Below are 22,861 nucleotides of genomic sequence, written 5' to 3' on the forward strand. Positions count from 1 at the left end.
GACTGCTTGGAAACCATGTGGCCACAAAGCCTGAAGATGTACTATCTGGCCTCTCGCAGGAAAAGCTGGCAAAGCCCAGGCTTGGAGGCCAGAAGAGGGTACCAACAAGTAAACACAAAATTAGAGGTGTTAACAAAAGGAAGTGATAGGAGAGCCTAGTGCCTGAGACAATAAGAGATGGCTTCACAGAGGCTATGGCGTTTGAACTGAATCTTGCACAGGCAGCTGAAATTTACCAGTGTGGGAAAGACATTCCAGGAAAAGGTAAGAGCTTAACCAAGGGGGGGGAAGGAGAAAAATATGGCAGATTTGAGGAGCATGAGAAGCTTTGTGTACACACAGCTACAACGTCACTGGTTTAGGTGTTAGTTTTCCCCTTCCTGACATCAGATAAAACTGCAAGAGCCCAATTACACAAGACCCTGAATGATTAAATACTGAGAATAAACATTTTTAATCCTGTATGTAAACTGTGCTAAGCTACCAAAGATTTGTAAGCTAGAGAGTGCTGTCATCCTTCTGAAATCCAAATTTGATCGTAAGTGGTGACAGTGTGAAAACAGAAATATAACGTGGAAAGAAGCAATTTTTCTTTCCCATCTCTGTCAAAACACTCAATGAGCTGCTGTGGTATATCAATCTCCCTATAAGTTTCAATGTGGAAATAGTCACTGAGGACTTAGAGTACTTGCCTCACCAAAGGCTCTCAAGCTAAACATAGAACTGACCACTCTCCAGAACCCAGAACAAGCAGCTTGCTCCTGAACTGCAGCTGAGGTACTCCTGGCAACCAAGCTATCACAACGGCAGCGACGTGCCCATCATGCCTCCGGCGCATTTTCATCTCTCATCACTAAGTTCACATGGACTTGCCACTGAATTGGGCCAATAAGGTCCTTAAGATCACTGGGTGTATAGAAACTGCCTAGAAGATGAAATGAGAAGAATGACAATTTCAGGGGCGCCTGGGTGGCTCAGTCAGTTAAGCGTCTGCCTTCAGCTCAGGTCGTGATCCCAGGGTCCTGGGATCGAGCCCCGCATCGGGCTCCCTGCTCAGCGGGGAGTCAGCTTCTCCCTCTCCCTCTGCCTGCAGCTCCCCCTGCTTGTGCTCTGTCAAACAAATAAATAAAATCTTTAAAAAAAAGAATGACAATTTCATCCCAGTCTTCCCAAGGAGCTGCGAAGCCTGCTCTCTGACTGTCTGAGCCCATTACCCACAGTGGCATTATAAATATGGAGGGTCTTCAATAATGAGTTCATTAACCGTTTACAATGAGCCAAGATTTAAGCTTTATACATTAAATCATTAAACTTTATCTACAAAATTAAAAACAAAGTTTCAGAACCTACTTAAGGTTCTTTATAAACAAACATTGTCCCCCATAAATCTTCATCTTTTTGATGACTGATGCTACATTCAGCTGGGATATACATCTTTCCATAAGATGCTGTTGAAAAAGCATACTCAGATCATATGAGGGAGATCGTAATGATTACGTGTCAAGGTTGTTTATGGACAAGCTGCCTCCTTCACTTCTGACTTTGACATGGACAAGAAGCTAGGCCGGTCATAGAAACTTAATCAAGACTGTGCTACCTGGGTGGCTCAGTCAGTTAAGCGGCCAACTCTTGATTTTGGTCATGATCTCAGGTTCCTGGGAGCCAGACCCTCCTTAGGCTCCCCACTCAGCCAGGAGTCTGCTTGTCCCTCTCCCTCTGCCTCTCCCCCCACCTCTCTCTCTCTCAAATAAATAAATAAATAAATCTTAAAAAAGACTGTGCTACTCAGGGCGCCTGAATCACTCAGCTGGTTGGGCATGTGACTCTTGGTTTCGGCTCAGGCCATAATCTCAGGGTCATGGGATCAAGCCCCACGTCGGGCTTTGTACTCAGCACAGAGTCTGATTGTCCCTCTCCCTCTGCTCTTCCCCCTGTGCGTGCTCTCTCTCTCTCTAATGAACAAAATCTTTAATAAATAAGTAAAGGAAGGAAGAAAGGAAGGAAGGAAAGAAGGAAGACTGTGCTACTCTATGATACTACAATAATGGGCTAAGCAGCATAGAGGACTGTAATGTCTGAAGGAGCCTGAGAATTAAATTATTACCAGAATCAGATTATCCTCCATCACTTTCCTCTTAATACTGAGGCACTGAGTCAAGGAGAGCTAGGAATTGGCATGCCCCTAGGCCCTAGGACAAAGCATCAGCGTGGAAAGAAAATGAAACTCGTCTATCAGGTTGCCTAGTTCCTGAACAGGGAAAGATCATAAGAGAAATTTTACAACAAGGACACGAGAGACACTTGGCTATCTCAGCTTCAGCGGCTCTCACAGCACCCAAGGCTCTTGTGGTAGATTGCACCCTGCGCTGCCTTGGACTAGAAGGGCTGCCACGGCTTCCTCACTGCCACCTACTCTCTCCCCGCATCCCCTTCCACACACACAGAACCTCCACTTGCACGGCAGCTCCTGTCAGGCTCCAGCACGAGGGGCCACCGGCTGCCTCATCTGTACTCCTCCAGTAGGTACTAAGTCCTCTCAGCTGTAGAAACTGTGACTCAGAGCTGCTTATGGGACATAAGTCACTGAGTATAGAGTACAGCTGCTTAAAGCCAGCCAAGTTGGAAATACAGATTTGGAAGTCATTATCATGCAGCAGAGATTTAAAACCATGGAACTGACCTAGTTTATGGTGAGAAATCATAGAATGCAGAGAGGTGGAGGACAGTGACAGAACCCTGGGAAACCCCAACATAAGGACTAGGGACAGATGGGAAGGGGGTAGGCAGGAACTTATAAAAGAGACAGGTCATGTTAGAGTTGCACAAAGTAGAAACGTATGTCAAAGAAACCAAAAGAAACAAGATGGTCAAGAAGAATGAAGTAGAAAATAGTAACAAATACCAGAGAAAAGACAAGTAAGACTACAACTGAAGTGGGTTCATAAGAGTTGGTCACTTGAGGGGCGCCTGGGTGGCTCAGTTGGTTAAGCATCTGCCTTCAGCTCAGGTCATGATCCCACAGTCCCAGGATTGAGCCCCACATCAGGCTCCCTGTTCAGCGGGGAGTCTGCTTCTCCCTCTGCCCCTCACTCCGCTTGTGCTCTCTCTCTCTCTCTCTCTCTCTCAAATAAATAAATAAAATCTTAAGAGATTTCCAGTGGCACTAATTCAACCAATGATTTGGTTTTCCCTAACTGGTTCACAAGTACAGAAGCAAGGAGAGTAGATGAATGGGTGGAAAAAGAATTTAGGATTAGTGATGACATGAGTAAGTCATGGGGATAAAAGGTACAGCATAGGGAATATAATCAATGGTACTGTAATAGCGTTGTACAGTGACAGATGGTAATTACACTGCGGTGAGCAAGCATAACATACAGACTCATTGAATCACTCTGTTGTACACCTGAAATTAATGTAACATTGTGTGTCAACTATACTTCAATTAAAAAAGTTAAGGATTTATACAGAAGATGTAATGAGAGAACAAGGTAAGCTAAAGCTACTTAAGGAAGTTAGGTCTTCCTTCTTCACTATAACAACTCTTTGCATTCTGAGATTATTTTCAATGACGCATCTATAGCTGTGTCTTCACTTAGTACTTTATCATGGAAAGGCTCTAAATTCAAGTCTATCACTGAATAACACAATTTGAGAAAAGTATACGAATAAATCAGATAATGTAGCCACAAAGAAAAGGTGAAGGGAGAGAGGATAACACAACCCACCAGATCCTCATGAAACAATAAACATAAAAGACATACATAAAAAGATAGAAAATTTTCTTTAAAACGTCAAGATTCCAAGATGATCAATTAGACTAAATCCATCAGGACAATGCATTCACCAAATGTAAGCAGCATACCTGTTTTGATTCTGTAGGTTTTTTCTCTGGTGTTCGAATCTTATTAATTTCAGGTCCAGGGTTATTTGTATCACTTTTACCTAAGAAAATATTTAAGAATTCTTATAAACTGTCTCCAATGAATGTTACATTTCCAATGACTAACCATTATTAGACAGAAGCAGAATATTTTAAACATTTTTCACCCATTATATCGATTTATACTACTGCCTGGGATTTGCTTTTTCTAAAGTTTCAGAGTTGCAGTTTCCCTGCAAGAAAGAAAATTTATAATTAAAGCAAACCTCATTGTCAAAACAAAAGCTTAATAAAGGAATGAACTTAAAACATGAAATAATTTCAAAGATAACTGCCCATTCTCCAGGAATTTGTAGCCTCGTTTTCTTAAACTAGATGCACAAAAAAAAGGCATTGGCATTCTTGCCTATTTATAAAGGCTCAATGCTTTGGCCATTCACAAATGCAATTAAGCAAAAATCCAAAAATATGCCAACCCAATTAACAAAGGAATCTAAACTGAATAGATATTCTGAAAGGAATGTAGTTACCACTACTTAAAAGTAATAGCAAACTAAATATAAGTGGATGATAAATAGTAAAGGAAGCAAATTAAGGTTTAAAAAAATTCACAATCAGAATAGAATTAAATAATGCTATTTCACACATGAAAGGATCTTATTTTTCTTTTTTGTAAGATTATATTTATTTACTTGAAAGAGACAGAGAGAGAGAGAGAGCAAGGGGAGGGGCAGAGGGAGAGGATCTCAAGCAGACTCAGCTGAGCACGAGCCCGATGCAGGGCTCAGTCTCACAACCCTGAGATCATGACCTGAGCCGAAATCAAGAGTCTGATGCTTAACCAACAGCCACCCAGGAGCCCCACACACGTGAAGGGATTTTAGTCTATAAGAGTTAACTGTTGGATGTTTTAAATTCCTTGAAAAAAATCCCTGATTTGGGCTATTGTTTAAAAACACTCTTTTATGGGGCACCTGGGTGACTCAGTCAGTTAAGCATCCAACTCTTGATACCAGTTCAGGTCTTGATCTCAGGCTGAGTTCAAGCCCTGCACTGGGCTCCACACTGGGCATGGAGCCTACTTAAATAAATACATACATACATACATACATATATACATCACTTTTTTAGGAAAGCCACTGGAAATTTGTAAAATGAATTTTCATTCCAGAATACGGTTACTACTAAACTTCAAGAAACGAAAACTACAATGTCTGAGATGAAAAATACACTGGATGGAACTAGCAGATTAGACATTATAGAATAAAAACTTAGTGAACTTGAGCAACAGAAACTACAAAAAATGAAATACAAAAAGAAAAAATAGAAAGAGGAAAAAAAAGGAAAGTGCATCCATGAACTGTGGGGAAACTTTAATCAGCCTAGTATTTGGGTAGTTGGAATTCCTGAAGAAGCCAGGAGGAGGTGAGACAAAAAATATCTTTTTTTTTTTTAAAGATTTTTATTTATTTATTTGAGAGAGAGAGAGAATGAGAGACAGAGAGCATGAGAGGGAGGAGGGTCAGAGGGAGAAGCAGACTCCCTGCCAAGCAGGGAGCCCGACGCGGGACTCGATCCCGGGACTCCAGGATCATGACCTGAGCCGAAGGCAGTCGCTTAACCAACTGAGCCACCCAGGCACCCGAGACAAAAAATATCTTAAGAAATAAAGGTCAGGTGCCTGGGTGGCTCAGCCTTTAAGCGTCTGCCTTCGGCTCAGGTCATGATCGCAGTGTCCTGGGATCGAGCCCGCATCGGGCTCCCTACTCCACGAGAAACCTGCTTCTCCCTCTCCCACTGCCCCCTGCTTGTGTTCCCTCTCTCGCTGTCTCTCTCTCTCTGTCAAATAAATAAATAAATAAATAAATAAATAAATAAATAAATAAATTTAAAAAATTTTTTTAAAAGAGAAATAAAGGTCAAAAGTTTCCAAACTTGATGAAAACTATAAATCCATAGATCCAAGAAGCTCAACAAAACCCCAAACACAACAGACACAAAGAAAACTACACCAAGGTATATCATAAGCAATCTACTAAAACCAGTAGAAAAAGAAACTCTTAAAAGGAGTCAGAGAAAAAAAGTCACATTACATATAAAAAACAAAGGTAGGATGACATCAGATTTCTCACTAGAAACAATTCAAGCAAGAAAACAGCAGACTAACATCATTAAAGCACTGAAAGATTAAAAACTGTCAACCAAGAATCCTATACCCTGCAAAACTCTCTCTCAAAAATGAAAGTGAAACAAAAATATTTTCAAGCATACAAATACTGAAAGAATTCATCACCAGTAGATTCACATTACAAGGAATTTTAAGAAAAGTCCTTCAGGCAGAAGGAAAATTCTATCAAATGAAAACATGAATATACAGAAAGAAAGAAAGATTACCAGAAATGTTACCTACATGGATAGATACAAAAAATTATTGTTCTTATTTAAAACTCTTTAAAAAGATACTTGGCTAGGGGCGCCTGGGTGGCTCAGTCATTAAGCGTCTGCCTTCAGCTCAGGTCATGATCCCAGGGTCCTGGGATCAAGCCCTGCATTGGGCTCCCTGCTCAGTGGGAAGCCTGCTTCTTCTTCTCCCACTCCCCCTGCTTGTGTTCCCTCTCTCACTGTCTCTCTCTCTCAATCTGTCAAATAAATAAAAATCTTAAAAAAAAAAAAAAAAAGATACTTGGTTGTTTAAATAAAAATAATAACAATGTTTGGGCTTATAACATATGTAAAAGTAAAATGCATGATAATAATATCATAAAAACCAGGAGAGGAAAAATTGAAATATTATAAGGTTCTTTTACTGTACATGAAGTGGTAAAATACAAATTAGAAAGTAGACTGTGAGAAGTTAAAGATGTATACTATAAACTCTAAAGCAAATACTAAAATAATACAGAGTTATAGCTAATAATAAAAAAACGGAGATAAAATGGAATCATAAAAAATATTCAACTAATCCAAAAGAAGGCAGGAAAAAAGTAAAGGAGAAACAAAAAACAGATTGGACAAATTAAAAATAGATAGCAAGATGACAAAATCAAGCCTAACTATATAATCACATTAAGTATAAATGGTCTAACACCCCAATTAAAAGGCAGAGATTGTCACATTGGACCAAAAAAAAAAAAAAAAAAAAAAATCAAGAGCCAACCACATGCCACCTAAAATAAATGCACTGTAGGGACTCCTGGGTGGCTCAGTCAGTTGAGCACTTAACTCTTAGTTCTGGCTCAGGTCATTATCTCAGGATCTCAGGATTGTGGGATTGAGCCCCACATAGGGCTCCAAGCTCAGCAGGGAATCTTCTTAGGATTCTCTCTCTCTCTCTCTCTCTCTCCCAATCTCTGTCCCTCCCCCACCTCCCTCTCTCCCAAATAAGTAAATCTTTTAAAAAACAAATAAAATAAAATAAATGCATTTTAAAGATTTTATGTATATGAGAGAGACAGAAAGAGCATGCACGAGAGAAGAGGCAAATGGAGAGGGAAAAAGAGAATCTCAAGCAGGCTCTGAGCTGAGCGCAGAGCCCGAGCAGGGCTCGATCCCACAACCCTGAGATCATGACCTGAGCCAAAATCAAGAGTCAGATGTTTAACCGACTGAACCACCCAGGTGCCCCAAGAAATGCACTTTATAAAGACACCAAGAGATTAACAGTAATAGGTAAAAAAAAAAAAAAGAAAGAAAGAAAAAAGGGTAAAAAAAGATACACCATGCCACCACTAGTCAAAAGAAAGCTAAAGTGATTACATTAGATACTAAGCAAAGTAGATCACAGAGCAAAGACTATTACCAGGGATAAAGGAAGTCATTCTAAATTCACAAGAGTTAATTAATCAAGAACACATAATCCTAAATGTTGATGCTCCTCATAACAGAACTTCAAAATTAATCAAGCAAAACTTCTTAAGGAAAAATAGACAAATGCCAATTGTATTTGGAGATTTCAATATTCTCCTCTCAATACATATTTTTTAAAAAGTAGAAAATCAGCAAGAATACAGTAGTTGTGCACAATTCTATCAATCAACTTGATCTAAGTAACATTTATAGAACACTCCATTCTTTTCAAGTGAACATGGAACATTTGCAAAGATACACCATATTCTGGACCATAAAACAAATCTCAATAAATTCAAAAGAGTTTGAGTCATACAAAATATGTTTTCTTACCACAATGGAATTAATGTAGAAATCAGTAACATAAAAATTCTTAGAAGATCGCTAATAACTAGAAACTAAAACTTCCCTTTCTAAATATTCCATGGACCTAATTTCAAGTGAAATTAGAAAGCGTACTCAACTGAATGAAATGAAAATACATCAGAATTTGTGGGATGCACTACTGAGGAGGAAAACTGTAACACTGAATACCTATATTAATTTAAGCTTTCACTCTAACAAAGTTTGTGCAAGAGTCGTATACTGAAAACTTTTAAAAAGAGGGCGGGGCACTCAAAACTGTTAAGATGTCAATCCTCCCTAAATTGATCTACAAATCAACACAATCCCAATCCAAATCCCAGGAGGGTTTTTTGTAGAAACTGAGAAGCTGATTCTAAAATGTACATGGAAATGCAAAGGACCTGGAATAGACCGTTTTGAAAAAAGAACAAAGTTGGAAAACTCATAGTACCTGATGTCAAGACTTTCATAAAGCTACAGGAATCAAGACAGCACATCTGGCATACACATAAACACGTGCATCAACAGAACAGAACAGAGACTTCATATATGCAGTCAATCGATTTTCAACAAAGGCACTACGTTTAATGGAGGAAGGACAGTGTTTTCAACAAATGTTGCTATATATATATATATACACACATACATACATACAGAAACAAACAAAAAAACCATCTGAATTCTCACCTCACACCACATATAAAACTTAACTCAAAATGGACCTAATGTGAGAGCTAAAACTATGAAATTTCTAGGGAAAAAAACACAGAGCTTTGTGATCTTGGATCAGTCAACGAAATTTAGACACCACACCAAAAACATGACTCAAAGAAAAAAATGGATAAACTGAATTTTATCAAAAGTAGAAACTTCTACTTTTTGAAAGATACTGCTAATGAAAAGGCAAGCCATATCCCGGGAGAAAATATTTTCAAAACATGTATCTAATTAAAGATTTGTATCCAGAAGGTATAAAGAACTCTTATAACTTCATAAAACACACTAATAAAAAAAGTGGGCAAAATATGAATAGACACTTCATGAAAGATATACAGAGGGCAAGTAAGCCCAATGAAAAGATATTCAACATTATTAGTCATCAGGAACATGCAAACTAATACTATGATCAGACACTATCACATACCCACTAGCAAGGGTAAAATTAAAAAGAATGACAACACTAAGTGCTGATGAGAATGTGGAACAGCTAGAAATCTCATACGTTACTAGCTGAAATGGAAAATGGATCACCACTTTGGAAAACAGCGTGGCAGTTTCTTATAAAGTCACCTATGTATTTATAATATGCTCAGCAATCTTACTCCTGGGAATACACTCTAGAGAAATGAAAACATATGTTCACACATATGTTCACAGCAACTTTATTCAGAAGAGCCAAAAATTATAGAAATAACTAAGGTGACCATCAAATGATGGGTAGATAGAAACATTGTGGTGCATCCACATAATAGAATACTAATCAACAGTAAAAAGGAAGGAACTACTGACACAGACAACATGAATGAATCTCAAAAGCATTAAGTTACGTGAATGAAGCTGGACACACCAAACTCTATACTCTGTGATTCCATTTACATGACATACTAGAGACAAAACTCCCGATTAGTGGTTGCCCAGGGCCGGGGGTTGGTGAAGGCAGACCACAAAGGGATATGAGGGAACACTGTGAGTTATGGAAATATCCTATATCTTGATTCTGATGGTGGTGAACAACTCTCTGTATTTGTCAAAACACATCAACTATATGTTTTAAAAGTGAATTTTACTGTATATAAATTATACCTCAATAAACCTGACTTTAAAAAGCAGACTGGGTAATTTTTCCTTATTTATAATTCAAGTAGACAGGAGATTGTGATTTACATAAGAACTACTTTAAATCAAGAGTAGCATTCATGTTTAGTACAGCACAAAAATAATTTGGGTCAATAAAAATGTTTAACAGGAGAGGATTTTCCAGCTCAATTTTAAAGAACTATCATTTAAAACACTCTAAATATTGGCCACCTAGGTGGCTCAGTCAGCTGAGCGACCAACTCTTTGGTTTCGGCTCAGGTCATGGTCTGAGTCGTGAGATCGAGCCCCATGTTGGGCTCCTTGCTCAGCGGGGAGTCTGCTTGAGATTCTCTCCCTCTCCCTCTGCCCCTCCCTATGCTTTCTATAAATAAATAAATAAATAAATAAATAAAATCTTTTAAAAAAAATAATCATACTGTTAAAAGAACTTTATATGTTGATACAAACAGGCATATCATCAATTCAGGAACATGAGAACAGTGAAGCAGCTCACCATTTCGACTTGGCTCATGCTGCTCCTTCTCCTGATGAGGGTTTTGTGGCTGCCCTATGCTGACAGGCGGGTGGTGCCCAAGGCCATATGGTATGGGAGACCCCCGTCCGTGTGTCTGTAAGAGGTTCATATTGTAGGCCATCGCTGCCTGGTGTGTAAGGATCCGAGGATCGACTGCAAATCTGCCCTGGTACCCTGTCCATGGTACCTAGGTTAGTACAAGAAATAAAATAACTGCATTACGTGCATTTTGAAAGGCAAGCTGCCATAGTGCTGTTGATTAGGAAAGAGCAAACACACACAGAGAGATGTTAATTTTATCAAAATGAATAACTACAAAGTCAATGCTAATTGTAACAATTGGCAGAATTACTGCTACATCTTAACTGGTCAAAAACTGGCTTCTTTAAAAAAGAAAACTGGCTTCCTGAATCTTTAGTGTGTAGGGAAAATTGATCGTTTTTCAGGTTTGGAAGAAACTGAGGACTTAAAACTGATAATTATTCCTTGACACATTACATCATTTTATAATCTTGAATCATTTCCCCCCAATATGAATGTATACATGTCATAGGTTACCAAGGAAATTATCTTTTAAATTATAACTGCATAGTTACATAGTTTAATAGACTAAATGAGAGAACAGGGGGAAAATTAAGAAAGAATTTAGTCTAAGGAGTCTCGACACAAAATATACATATTCCAACTTTACATGAATAACCCAATCATTTCATGTCCATTTACTGCAGGGAAAATTCAAACAGGCTATTAGTTTAATTAATGCTTTTGATTAATTCAACTCTTCCCTTAAACCACAGAAATAGAACATTTCTTTAGGTGTTATCTAAACATATAATCTCTGCGTACTAACATAAAAGGATAAATACAATGACATCTAAGCTACTGCCCCTCTTACTGTAATATAACTGTTAAATGCAGACTCCTAAAAAAATCTTATATAATAAAAGCCTCTTTGACCTAGTAAAATGAAATATAAATCCTAAAGGACTTACTATTTAAAGCAAATGATGTATAATGTTGCCAGGCTGTCTGGGAAGAAATAAGTCAGCTATGGGGAGTGGGCATGAATTACATATTTCTTACTGACAGTTATTCTCATTGGCTGCTGTAATTGTAAACTATCGTGATCAATATGGCTGAGAAAGGTTTATACAGCTAGGCATTTTTCCATTTTGGTGGTGGGAGGTGCCAAAAATCCCTGGCAGTAATCACCTCTGCCTGAAATTATAATACTTGCCTTAAATGAAAGATATGTTTTCTAGGCTAAAATTCCTGAATTTGGAAATATTATTATATAAGCAAATTAACAAAATTACCAAAATATTAAAGAATCTTAAAGGAATAAAAATGGGCTATACACAAGATGGAAGCCCTCTAAATATCTATTGTCTTAGAAAGGATTTAATAATGTTTTTAAGTACCAGTAAGATTTCATAAGGAGTGAAATTTCTCACAAAAATTCACAGATCCAGAGAGCTTCTTTGCCTCCTCCAAAAAACTATATTTCTTAGGAAAGGTTAATGAATTATGTAAGAATAAAAAAGTAAAAGATAAAACAGAGCATCACTTTATAAAACAAGAGAACAATTTATAGCTATGTTAACTTTCAGCTCAATTTTCCCAGTAAAAATATTTTAAAAGAATACAAAGGCTTCTCAATCAAAACATCCAATTTACAGATTTCTTCATAGCCATTGATAATCTAGTAACAAATTGTAAGCAACAATTCATATTTCTTTGGTCATTTCAAAATTTGAAGGTTAAAGGAAGAGCTGCTATAAAAGCTTACAGGCACCGAAAAATTTTTTAAAAAAAGGTACAACACTATTTGGGATAGTTACTAATTTAATGAAACCTATTTTATTTTATTCAATAGAAAGTATCTCAAATGTCCACTTACAGGTAAAGGCACCGACATAACTACATTCCCTCCATAGACAGCAGGTACGTAAAGAATACTTGTCCCAGTGTGAGGATCTATTCTTTGAACAGGGCTTGGAGATTTCCCCAAATTTGGGTGAGGTCCAAGAGGTGGTGGAGGAGTATATGCTCTAATAGGATTGCCAATAAGTACAGAAGGATTGGGCTGAACTGAAAAATAAAGAGAGAGGGTGCACTCAGTAGTTGTACACATTCCTCTAGACAAGAATAATTTAAATCACCAACAGCAAAATACATTTCCCAGGTCTTCCCTATGATATCTTATAATCAAAGAAATACCAATGTGGAAGAGCAAAGCATATTAAAAACACATAACCATTTTACAATGTTCCCTAAAATTAGCTTGAGATATACAAAGTATTCCTTTTGTAAACTAGTATAACTGTAAATGTCTTCCAAGAAGCTAGAGGTGTGTCTTTCAAGAGAGAAAACCATACACACTCAGTAAACATTCTTCTAAGACTAGGAAAATAAATACAATCCTTCACAATTAAGTTTTGGCTTACAACTGTAATATAGCCACAAACAAAATGAAGGTTAAGCAATTATTATTTTAAAAGCACAATTTGTAATATTTTAAATCGTTTAAATAAACTTCATCTTGAAATTTCAATGACCCAACATTTGTAGAATATATTTTCCAAAAACTCTTGTTGCATGGGCTTAATTAAATGTTTTTCCTCAAAACTTCTAGATATAAATCACCTGTTTTCAGAAACAGCATAAGAGAATTCACAAGACCAGATGTGTTGAATAAAAGAGTTAAGTGAGTTCCAAAGTGAGAGAGAGAGTGTGTGTGTGTGTGTGTGTGTGTGTGTCCCCGCCTCCTCCCCATCCTCCTCTTTCTAGTGATGAAGTTTGGGGTTAAATCTCTTATACAATAAAAGCAAGTTATCTCAGAGCTAATTTTCCACTTACCAATTCCATCATTCTGGAAATGATCATTCTGGGTATGATGGAGGCTTTTCCCCTTTAAAGAAAAAAAACAGAAGTATAGTAATTTAAACACATTTAATATTAGGAGAACAATAACCACTTTCCTAATCCTATGCAAACTGAATATATACAGCAACAATTAAAATTCAAAGACTGCAAGTCTGTAATCAATAACCATTAGACTGCTTTGAGTCAACTTTCTTTTTAAATATTAAGTCATGGGGGGGGTGCGCCTGGGTGGCTCAGTCAGTTACGCGTCTGCCTTTGGCTCAGGTCATGATCTCAGGATCCTGGGATCGAGCTCCATGAAGGGCTCCCTGCTCAGTGGGGAGTATGCTTCTCCCTCTCCCTCCACCCCCTTTCCCACCCACTCATACTCTCTCAAATAAATAAAATCTTTTAAAAAAATAAATAAGTAAATATTAAGTCATGGTGCTAGGCCTCTAATTTTCTCAGCTTCAAATTAAGGGTATCTAAAATTCTTTGTTTAAATGATTTTTTAAATAAAAAGAAATAAGCAATGTGACTGAAACCTAAATTCTGTTCCTTTGCAGCTTCTCTACAAATTTTCTATTAATTAAATGATGAAATGAAAAGTTGCTTTTCAAGGGAAAAACATCAGTCTTCAATCCCTGAGGATGAAAACCTTTAAAACAACCATGTGAACATAAACATGGTTTGGGACTTATGGTATTTTGAGCATGATTCATGGCATCTTAAAGTGTAAAATTTACTAAAGGGATAGGAAAAGAACTGACACAATCTGCTTAAGAGAATGTACAAATGTTCTAGAAAGCAATTTGGCAATATTACCAGAAGCATCAAAAATGTATATACACTTTAACCCAATAATTGCACTTGCAGGAATTTATCCAAATGAAATAATACTGGATTTGGGCACAGATGTTCATCACAGCATTGTTTATATGTATGTTAAATGTTAACAACCTAAATGTCCATCAACTGAAGATATATTCAATAAGCAATGCTAGAAATGGGATGATTTTAGGGCAGAAACAACATTTGAAGAGACAATGGTTCTGAATTTCTGGACTTTAAAAAATGTCTTTCTCGCTCTATTGGCTAAATGTAACACACAAAGCCATGATACAACACAAGTAGCACGTAATACAACTTAGCCTTAGACACACACAAATCTGTTATTTGTACATAACATCTGAAAATTGAAGGGGGGGGTGGTAACATCTATAGCAGGGAAAAAAATTTCTTCCTGGCCAAAGCGAAAGTACAGTGGCGCTTCATTTACCTCCCTATCTGTCACAATGTTAATTATTCAAGTCAGCACTAAACATCAAAGGCGTGCGGTCAGGTAGGCTGGTTATGAGCGGACAAGGGCAATGAAGCTCCAACTCTTAGAGAGTCAGAAGAAACACTCAAAAAAGAATCACAGTCGGTCCATTAATCCGGAGACTGTTCCCAGTGATTGGCACTAGCTATAAAAAACAAACTTCTGAGGAATAGAGGAGCAATAAGAAAAGCATGGCAGGAGAAAGAAGAAACCATGAAAAGGTGAGCGTTGCAGGCAGCAGAGATGGTGGAAATAGGTGGGACGCTCAGAAGCAGAAGCAATCAGAAGTGACATCAAGAGCAGCTGAGGCACATACACTGATGGAAGAAAGGAGAGAAGACTATTCCAAAAGGGTAGCAAACCATTTCGATTCCTTAGCCTCTAATGAACCATCAAGCAGGGGTGAACGTGCAGCATGCAGAGAAAACAGTGATGTAGTCATAGTGTGGTACGAACAGCCCGCCAGAGATGTCCACACCCGGATCCCTGGAATCCGTGACTATGCCATGTTATGTGGCAAAAGGGACTCCGCAGATATAATTAAGTGGTGTATTTGAAATAAGGAATTATCCTAGATTATCTGGGTGGACCCACTCTAATCACATGAGCCCTAAAAGCAGAAAAATTTCCCCAGCTGGAGTCAGACAGATGTGGCAGAAGAGGCAGTCAGAGATTCCAAGGGAGAGAAGGATTTAATACATTGCTGGTCACTCTGAGACAACACAAGGGCCAAATGCAAGAATAGGAGAGAAGCCTCCAGAAGCTAAGAATGCTCCAGCAGGCAACGAAACAAGGACCTCGGTCCTGCAACCACAAGGAACTAGATTCTGCATGAACTCAGAAGCAGATTCTTCCCAGAGCCTTCAGATAAGAGGCCAGTCAGCCAACACTTTGATCCTGGCCTTGTGAGACCCAACACCAAGAAACCAACCAAGGGTTGGGACATGTGACCCAAAGAAATGTGAGATAATACATTTGTGTTGTTTTAAGTCACGAAGTTTGTGCTAATTTGTTGCAGCAACAATAGGAAACCAATACAAAGAATAACCACAGTCTAGGTTAATCCTATATGTAAAGCTGGAAGCAGGCCAGACAATATACATCAGCACTCTGGGTTGTGGGATACACCAAATTAAAAAGCAACTTGGGGTCTATCATGTGAAAAGATATGCACCTCTACAAGTATAATTCAGCACTCTGTACGGTTCAGTGCAGGAGGTACCTTACTCAGATGCTTCCGCTTAGCACGCAGTTGTTGGGCAGTAAGTGTACTTGGTCCGTAGAATAAGCATATGGTGTTTGGTAGCTTATAAACAAAATAATAATGTAGCAGTAGGGTTAGCACTAACTGTCTATAAAAGTCATTCCACAATGATAATTCCAAAAGTTTGCTAATAAATCTCAGAAAGAATGTGAACCTCTAGTAGAATGTCAGGATTTTTATAAGCAAACATAGCTCACATCAACATAGTTTGTAAGGACTTTTTACTCTACCATTCGTTTATTCAAATATTTACTTTTTCACACATTGTTTTCCATTTACGCATTCAACAAATGTTAATGAAGCCCACCACATGTCCACCCATGCCCAGCTGGGCACTGCGGCTACTAAAGTACACAGACTGACATGCTTTCTGATGTCCGGACAGTGAGACACAACACAAGCAGCTGGAGACAGATAATGAAAACAACTCACAACTAGAATCTATAAAATAATGCTTCGGTCTTTTCAGAGGATCCATTTCTGAGTATTATCTATGCTCTGTCCGGTTTTTAGTGTGCGCGCAAATGAATCTGTTCCATTTTAGCAAAGCTTCCAAACATTGCTCCCAGCAAATGCCCTAGGAGTAAGTGGAATGAAAACAGGCAAATTGCTTTTCTCCGTGCTAATTCTGCAGGCGCCCATAAAACAGGCACTTGGCGATAAATGATGCCTGCAGAGAGGGAGGCAATAGAGGGCCAGCTCGGACAACTGGCTCCTGGAGCCCTAACACTCTGTATCTTCGCTAACACCATCACAGAATGGACCTCTTACATAAAGTTATGTGACTGCTCAACAGCTCGGGGCATGTTTTGTTGCCAAACACAACCCTAAGCAAGCAGGTCCTGGAGCACTTTTAACTATCAGCCAGGCTTCTGATGACTGCATCTACATGAAATGAGACTGGGATTTAAATCGTCAATACTAACTGTATCAACAATACTAATTTTTAGTATTTCTTATGCACAGAACTGTGTTAAAAGTTAAACATTAAGGAAAACTTAAGGGGAAATTGTATGGTTTAGTATCACATTTTCAGAAACAGCATCCTTGGGGCGCCTGGGTGGCTCAGTCGGTTAAGTGTCTGCCTTCGGCTCAGGTCATGATCCCAGGGTTCTGGGATTGAGCCCCGCGTCGGACTCCCTGCTCAGCGGGAAGCCTGCTTCTCCCTCTCCCACTCCCCCTGCTTGTGTTCCCTCTCTTGCTGTCTCTGTCAAATAAATAAATAAAATCTTTAAAAAAAAAAAAAAAGAAAGAAAGAAATAGCATCCTTTTCTAGCAATGAAGTAAATCCCCATTCATCAAAAGACTCTAGCACATGAAATAAAATATGTGGGATTTGTTTCAAAATTTTCCAGTGTGTATATCTGGTGGGGGAAGGAGGGGAATGGTCTGTAGATGAAACAAGATTAAGTTGGTAATTAATAAACCTAGATGACAGGGGGTCACCCAGGTGGCTCAGTCGGTTGAGCATCCGACTCTTGGTTCTGGCTCAGGTCATGATCTCAGGGTCCTGGGCCTGAGCCCCGAGTTGGGCTCCGTGCTTAGCGGGGAGTCTGCTTGTCCCTCTACTCCTCACGCTCATGCGCATGTTCTCGCTCTCTCTCAAATAAATAAATTCTTAAAAAAAAAAAAAAGAAAAGAAAACCTAGATGACAAGGAATTCATTATACTATTCTACTTATGAATATGTTTGAAACTTCCTACAATAGAAAATTAAATAAAACAAAACTCTAGCACAAATTCAAACCTCAAAACAATTTAATGGAAGTAAAAGAAAATACTAGGAGAGAAAGGAGATAAAGTGACAAAAATAACCTCTTGCTCACTATACCTCAGTTGTTTAAAATTATTGATTATTCTCATACATGCTTTAAATATAAAAATGTGATGAACCACTGTGTTAGTGACATAGAAACAAGACGATATGTGTTGTATCAGTGAAGAATATTTTCTAAAAAGTCAAAAAAAAAAAAATCAGGGCATTGGCTGTTTTGGCCATTAATTAAAATTACACAATCCTCTTATTAAAAGAGAAAAGCTGGGGCGCCTGGGTGGCTCAGTAGTTAAGCGTCTGCCTTCGGCTGAGGTCATGATCCCAGTGTCCTGGGATCGAGCCCCGCATCGGGTTCTCTGCTGGGCGGGAAGCCTGCTTCTCCTTCTCCCACTCCCCTGCTGTGTTCCCTCTCTCGCTGTGTCTCTCTTGTCAAATAAGTAAGTTTAAAAAAATAAAAGAGAAAAGCCACACCAAAAAAAAAAGAGAGAGAGAGAAGCCACGCTACACTCTACTTGATGCATCATAACCATTATTCTCTTATCAAATATTTACTGAGCACCCACTACATGCAAAGAGTGGGGCGAGGCACTAGGGGCCATAAAAAGTATATAGTAGAGGATTTTTGTCTTCAGGGAGTTATGGTTTTAGAAAAGCAAGTGGATTGAACATATATTTACTTCACCTTTAAAATGACAACAAAAAGCAAACTGCAGGATCTTGCTTAGGGTCAGTCCACATTTGGTATCATGGCTTGAATCTAGCTGCACCTATAGTACATAAATGGATGCTTACATTCTCAAGTCAGTAAGAAGAGTTTACTCTATTGTAGTTAGGGATGTGCAAAGGGTATAATGATTTTACAACATTTTAACTAAAAAAAACAGTAAAGTAAAAAAATGTATTCCCTACTCCCCACACACCCTAAACTCCTTGCTGATCCCTGTAGAGCCTGTTCTCTCACACCTCTGGCCTTCTGTATAAGCTCTTTCTTGAGCTTCATTCATTCATCTAAAAAATACTTTTAAGCACCTATGATGAGCCTAGTGTTGTTCTAGGCACCAAGGCTAGCACAGTAAGTAATATAGGCAAAAATCTCTGCCCTAATGGAGCTTTTATATCCTAGTTTCTGAAATGTCTCCTCAGTCTAGCACTATCCCCATCTACTCAGTGGACTCCTAAACAAGATCTCTGTGATGGAAACTGCCTTGAATCCACCTACTTCCTCTGACCATCACCCTCCACCATCTGCTGCAAAGGACTCCGGGGGCCTAATCCGCTTATCTAGGCTTCTCTAGCACCTACCATAGCAGCTGGTACACAGAAGAAACTTAACTATCTGACAAATAAGTTGATCATCAATTTATTAATAGTTTAAGCTTTAGAAATCTAGAAGATTCATTTATACAAGATGCTTAATCCCCTGGAAATCCCAAATCACTAAACATTACTGCACATTCGGTCCATTTTTATTAAACTAGTAACATACAACAGTATTTTAACACAGAAGTAGTTCTCTTCTCAGCTTAATACCTATTTAGCTGAAAGATTTTCAAGATATTAAACCATTAATTACTGTTTACACATCAGGTTTTACACTTTTAAAATGAAGCCCCAAATTGAAATATTCTTTTACTTCATTCATGTCATTTAATTTAATACCATACTGATGACTATAAACACACCAAAAAAAACCAGAATACTAAACATGCCATTCTCATAACTTTCTTTTCTAGATGGTAAGTGCAAGCATATGTTTTTCAGGCACTGTAGCAAATACACCAGCTGTCCCTGCCCGAAATAACTGTGGTTCAAAAGTAGACATGGTCCTGACTGACCCACCTCCACTCCTGATTGGATTACTTCTTACACAACAAATATAGGTCAAATCAATTAGAGTAATCTTCAAGTCAACCAAATTTTTTCACTGTGTCAAGTATTACTTGAAATGAATTGGTCAGCAACACAGGATTAGAACTGTTTTCTACAAACACTATTATATAATATTATTCCTTGTAATAATATGCTCTAAGGGCATGCTTTTAATGAGTGTTGACAGTCTTTTAAACTGCTTTGTTTTATTCACATCTTGCTGAAGAAAAGCCTATCAGTGGAGAGGACAGGGAGATATTATACAAAGGACACCAGAAGCAACCAGGTACTTGAAAACTTTTTTGAGGATGATTAGGACATTGAGCACGGCTACACACCACACTGTATTCTCACTTACATGTCCAAACTAGACAAGCTCCTTGCAGAAACTGCTTGCCGCCAAATGTAACCTTCATTTCCAATGCTTAAAGTAACTTGCAGCCCAATGAACCTTGGACCCTTCTGTGCTGTTCTCTCCCTCTACCCTCTTGGATTCCATCAGCAGGCTTTACCTTGGGGGGTGACTGCTGCAGTTTGTTGGTATTTCCTGAATGCTGCAGTCTTAGAGCCCGGGGGATAAATTCAGGTGCCAGCGGATTCAACACATACGTCTTCTTGAGTTCTAAAGCCTCTAGCTGAGCTTTGATCTGTTCAAAAGTGATTCCGTGTAGGCTATTATTTTCATGACACAGGGCAATAAACCGTTCCCAAAATTTCCTACAGAAAAGATTTAGAAGATCAGTTTACAGTATCAGTGGATAAAATCACAGAAATGAACATAAGCAACTAAAGATAGTTTCGAATTCCCGCTTCCCACCCCGAATCCTCAGATCAACATTCATCTGACTATGATTCAGGTATAATCTTTCCACCAGATCACAAGACTCCAGAAGTTTGATTCTGAACCTATAGTCATGTCAAATATTGTGGAAAATACAAATTAGGCTCTCAATTAATTTTGGCTGACCAATGCAAGTAATGTGGTCAATGCTCAATTATCCACCAATCTAGAATGAGTTTTGTTATCCACATAATAAGTAAGGATTTCAAAACTGATGCTACCTCATTTTACAGATGATCTGTACTTCAAGACATACTCACATATATATTATATACATATACAAATATAGACACATACATAAATCAGACCGATCTGAATTATGGGGCCAAAGGAGCCTGGTGCTAGATGACTAAGAAAAGCCAACTCAGGACATAAATCTGAGCCACAAAGTAGATAATCCTCATGGAAGATTCTTTTTTTTTTTTTTTTAAGATTTTATTTATTTATTTGACAGAGAGAGAGATAGTGAGAGCAGGAACACAAGCAGGGGGAGTGGGAGAGGGAGAAGGAGGCTTCCCGCGGAGCAAGGAGCCTGATGTGGGGCTCGATCCCAGGACCCTGAGATCATGACCTGAGCTGAAGGCAGACACTTAAGGACTGAGCCACCCAGGCGCCCCATGGAAGATTCTTAAATAACTAGCTATTCCTATATTTTTCTCTTACTTAACAGATGCTTGTAACAAGCAGAACATTAACTGACTAAGAGAGTTTTTAATTAATTATGAAAAATACAGGAAGCTGGAATGTGAATTTTAATGGTGACTATTCATTTCCTAATCAAATTAATAAACATGAAAGGAAAAAAATACATTCAAAAACTTGTTGCAGTTAGACAGCTGTTTTCCTATAGGTTTGGAAACTGATCTCCAAATATTAAAAATATTAAATACATATTACAAAAGACAACATAAAATTTTTTTAATTTTAAATGACCATTATAAATATGCATACCTATCTTTAATAGGAGGTTCAAATAATGTTTTATTACACTATAAAATGATATGGTTTCTTTCCAAGTTGGTATCCTTGTGTCCAGGTGGACAAGAAGTAATCAAGATGGCTTCAAGAAGCATAAATGAAAAGGTTTATATTATAAAAGTTAGTATATGAATGGGAATTAGGTTATTAATATATTCATAAAACTTTGCAGGGTTTAATTTTGAACTATGTTTCTCTTACATATGTCTTTTCTACTTTTTTAAAGGTTAGTTTAAGAAATGGGTCCAAAAAAATTTCAGGCCTATATGTCAACAACAGGAAAAGTACTACAAAATATTAAATATGCATTTATGACAATAAGACATAAAGGCTAACAAGATAGTCATTCAGTTACAGGAAGTACGTGTTGCTAAGAAATGCATACTTTTACCTTTTATTTCTATTAAGAACCCTTCTGGGGTGCCTGGGTGGCTTAGCTGGTTAAGCGTCTGACTCTTGATTTTGGCTCAGGTCAAGATCTCAGGGTCATGAGATGGAGCCCCACGATAAGCTCCATGCTCAGTGCAGAGACTGCTTGTCCCTCTTCCTCTGCCCCTCCCTGCTCTCTCTCTCAAATACATACATACATACATATACATACATACAATCTTAGAGGAAAAAAAGAACCCTTCTGAAGGAATCAAGGCTTTTTTTTTCATAGCCTGATAGCTAAGGAGGAATTACCTTTTTTTATTATTTTTTATTTATTTATTTGAAAGAGAGAGAGTGTGTGAAAGAGGCAGCACAAGCAGAAATTTGTTTTTATGCTAACCTTGCTTCTAGGATCACTGATAAAACACTGGAAAATCACTTGGCATCCTTAAGTTATAGAGAGTGCATATGTATACATGCACAAATACCTACATCTCTACATACATATGAAATATGATTGTATCTCACTGAGTAAATGGAATTTGCTAATGAAGAAATTCAGTTCAAAGGAAGACCTCCTCCAAACACATTGGCTTGGAGAAATGCATGACTCCTCTCTGGCTCTCCCCATTCAGTATAGATTTATACAAGCATATTCATCACTTCCTGGGAAAGGCAGGGTAACCCAGAGAGAAGAGCCTGGGTTTTGAAGTCAATGTGACATCTGTTTGAGTGAACCATTTAACAGGTATATGACCTTGGGCAGTAATTTAAACTCTTTGAATCAGGAAGCCCATTTAAAATGAAAATAAAATTCCCACATTGCAGGGTTGTTGGGATGACTGAATAAGGCTAAGTGTGCAAAGCACTTAACCAAGCACCTGGCAAGAGAAAGCTGTCGGTAAACAACAGCTATTATATTAAGATTCGTTGGTTTGGCGAGCTGGGAAGGGGGAAGTTCACTACATTCACTTCAGGTTAATAGATAAATTCTATTTAAAAATACAACAAAAAAGATTATATAACAGTTGCCTTCTAAACTGGTATACTATACACAATAATTATTCCTTGAAAATTTAGTATTTGGAAATATATTAGTTTTTCATAAATACTGAATGGGACACAGTGCAGGTGGGGCTGATTAACTCAAACTACAAAGACTTCATTCCTC

General features: G+C 38.1%; 1 protein-coding gene across 1 annotated transcript in view; it reads right to left on the reverse strand.

The window, feature by feature from the left end:
- HELZ (helicase with zinc finger) overlaps positions 1–22,861 on the reverse strand; it is a 164,269-nt gene that overhangs the window by 31,237 nt on the left and 110,171 nt on the right. Inside the window, exons 25-29 of the mRNA XM_081805952.1 lie at positions 20,012–20,216; positions 13,266–13,317; positions 12,307–12,497; positions 10,386–10,593; positions 3,866–3,945 (exon numbers count right to left, since the gene is read on the reverse strand). Coding sequence (XP_081662078.1) covers positions 3,866–3,945; positions 10,386–10,593; positions 12,307–12,497; positions 13,266–13,317; positions 20,012–20,216 — 736 coding nt within the window. The remainder of the gene's footprint in view (positions 1–3,865; positions 3,946–10,385; positions 10,594–12,306; positions 12,498–13,265; positions 13,318–20,011; positions 20,217–22,861) is intronic.

This window comes from Leptonychotes weddellii, chromosome 15 (assembly GCF_054177405.1).
Source record: "Leptonychotes weddellii isolate Sample4059 chromosome 15, ASM5417740v2, whole genome shotgun sequence".
NCBI lineage: Eukaryota > Metazoa > Chordata > Mammalia > Carnivora > Phocidae > Leptonychotes > Leptonychotes weddellii.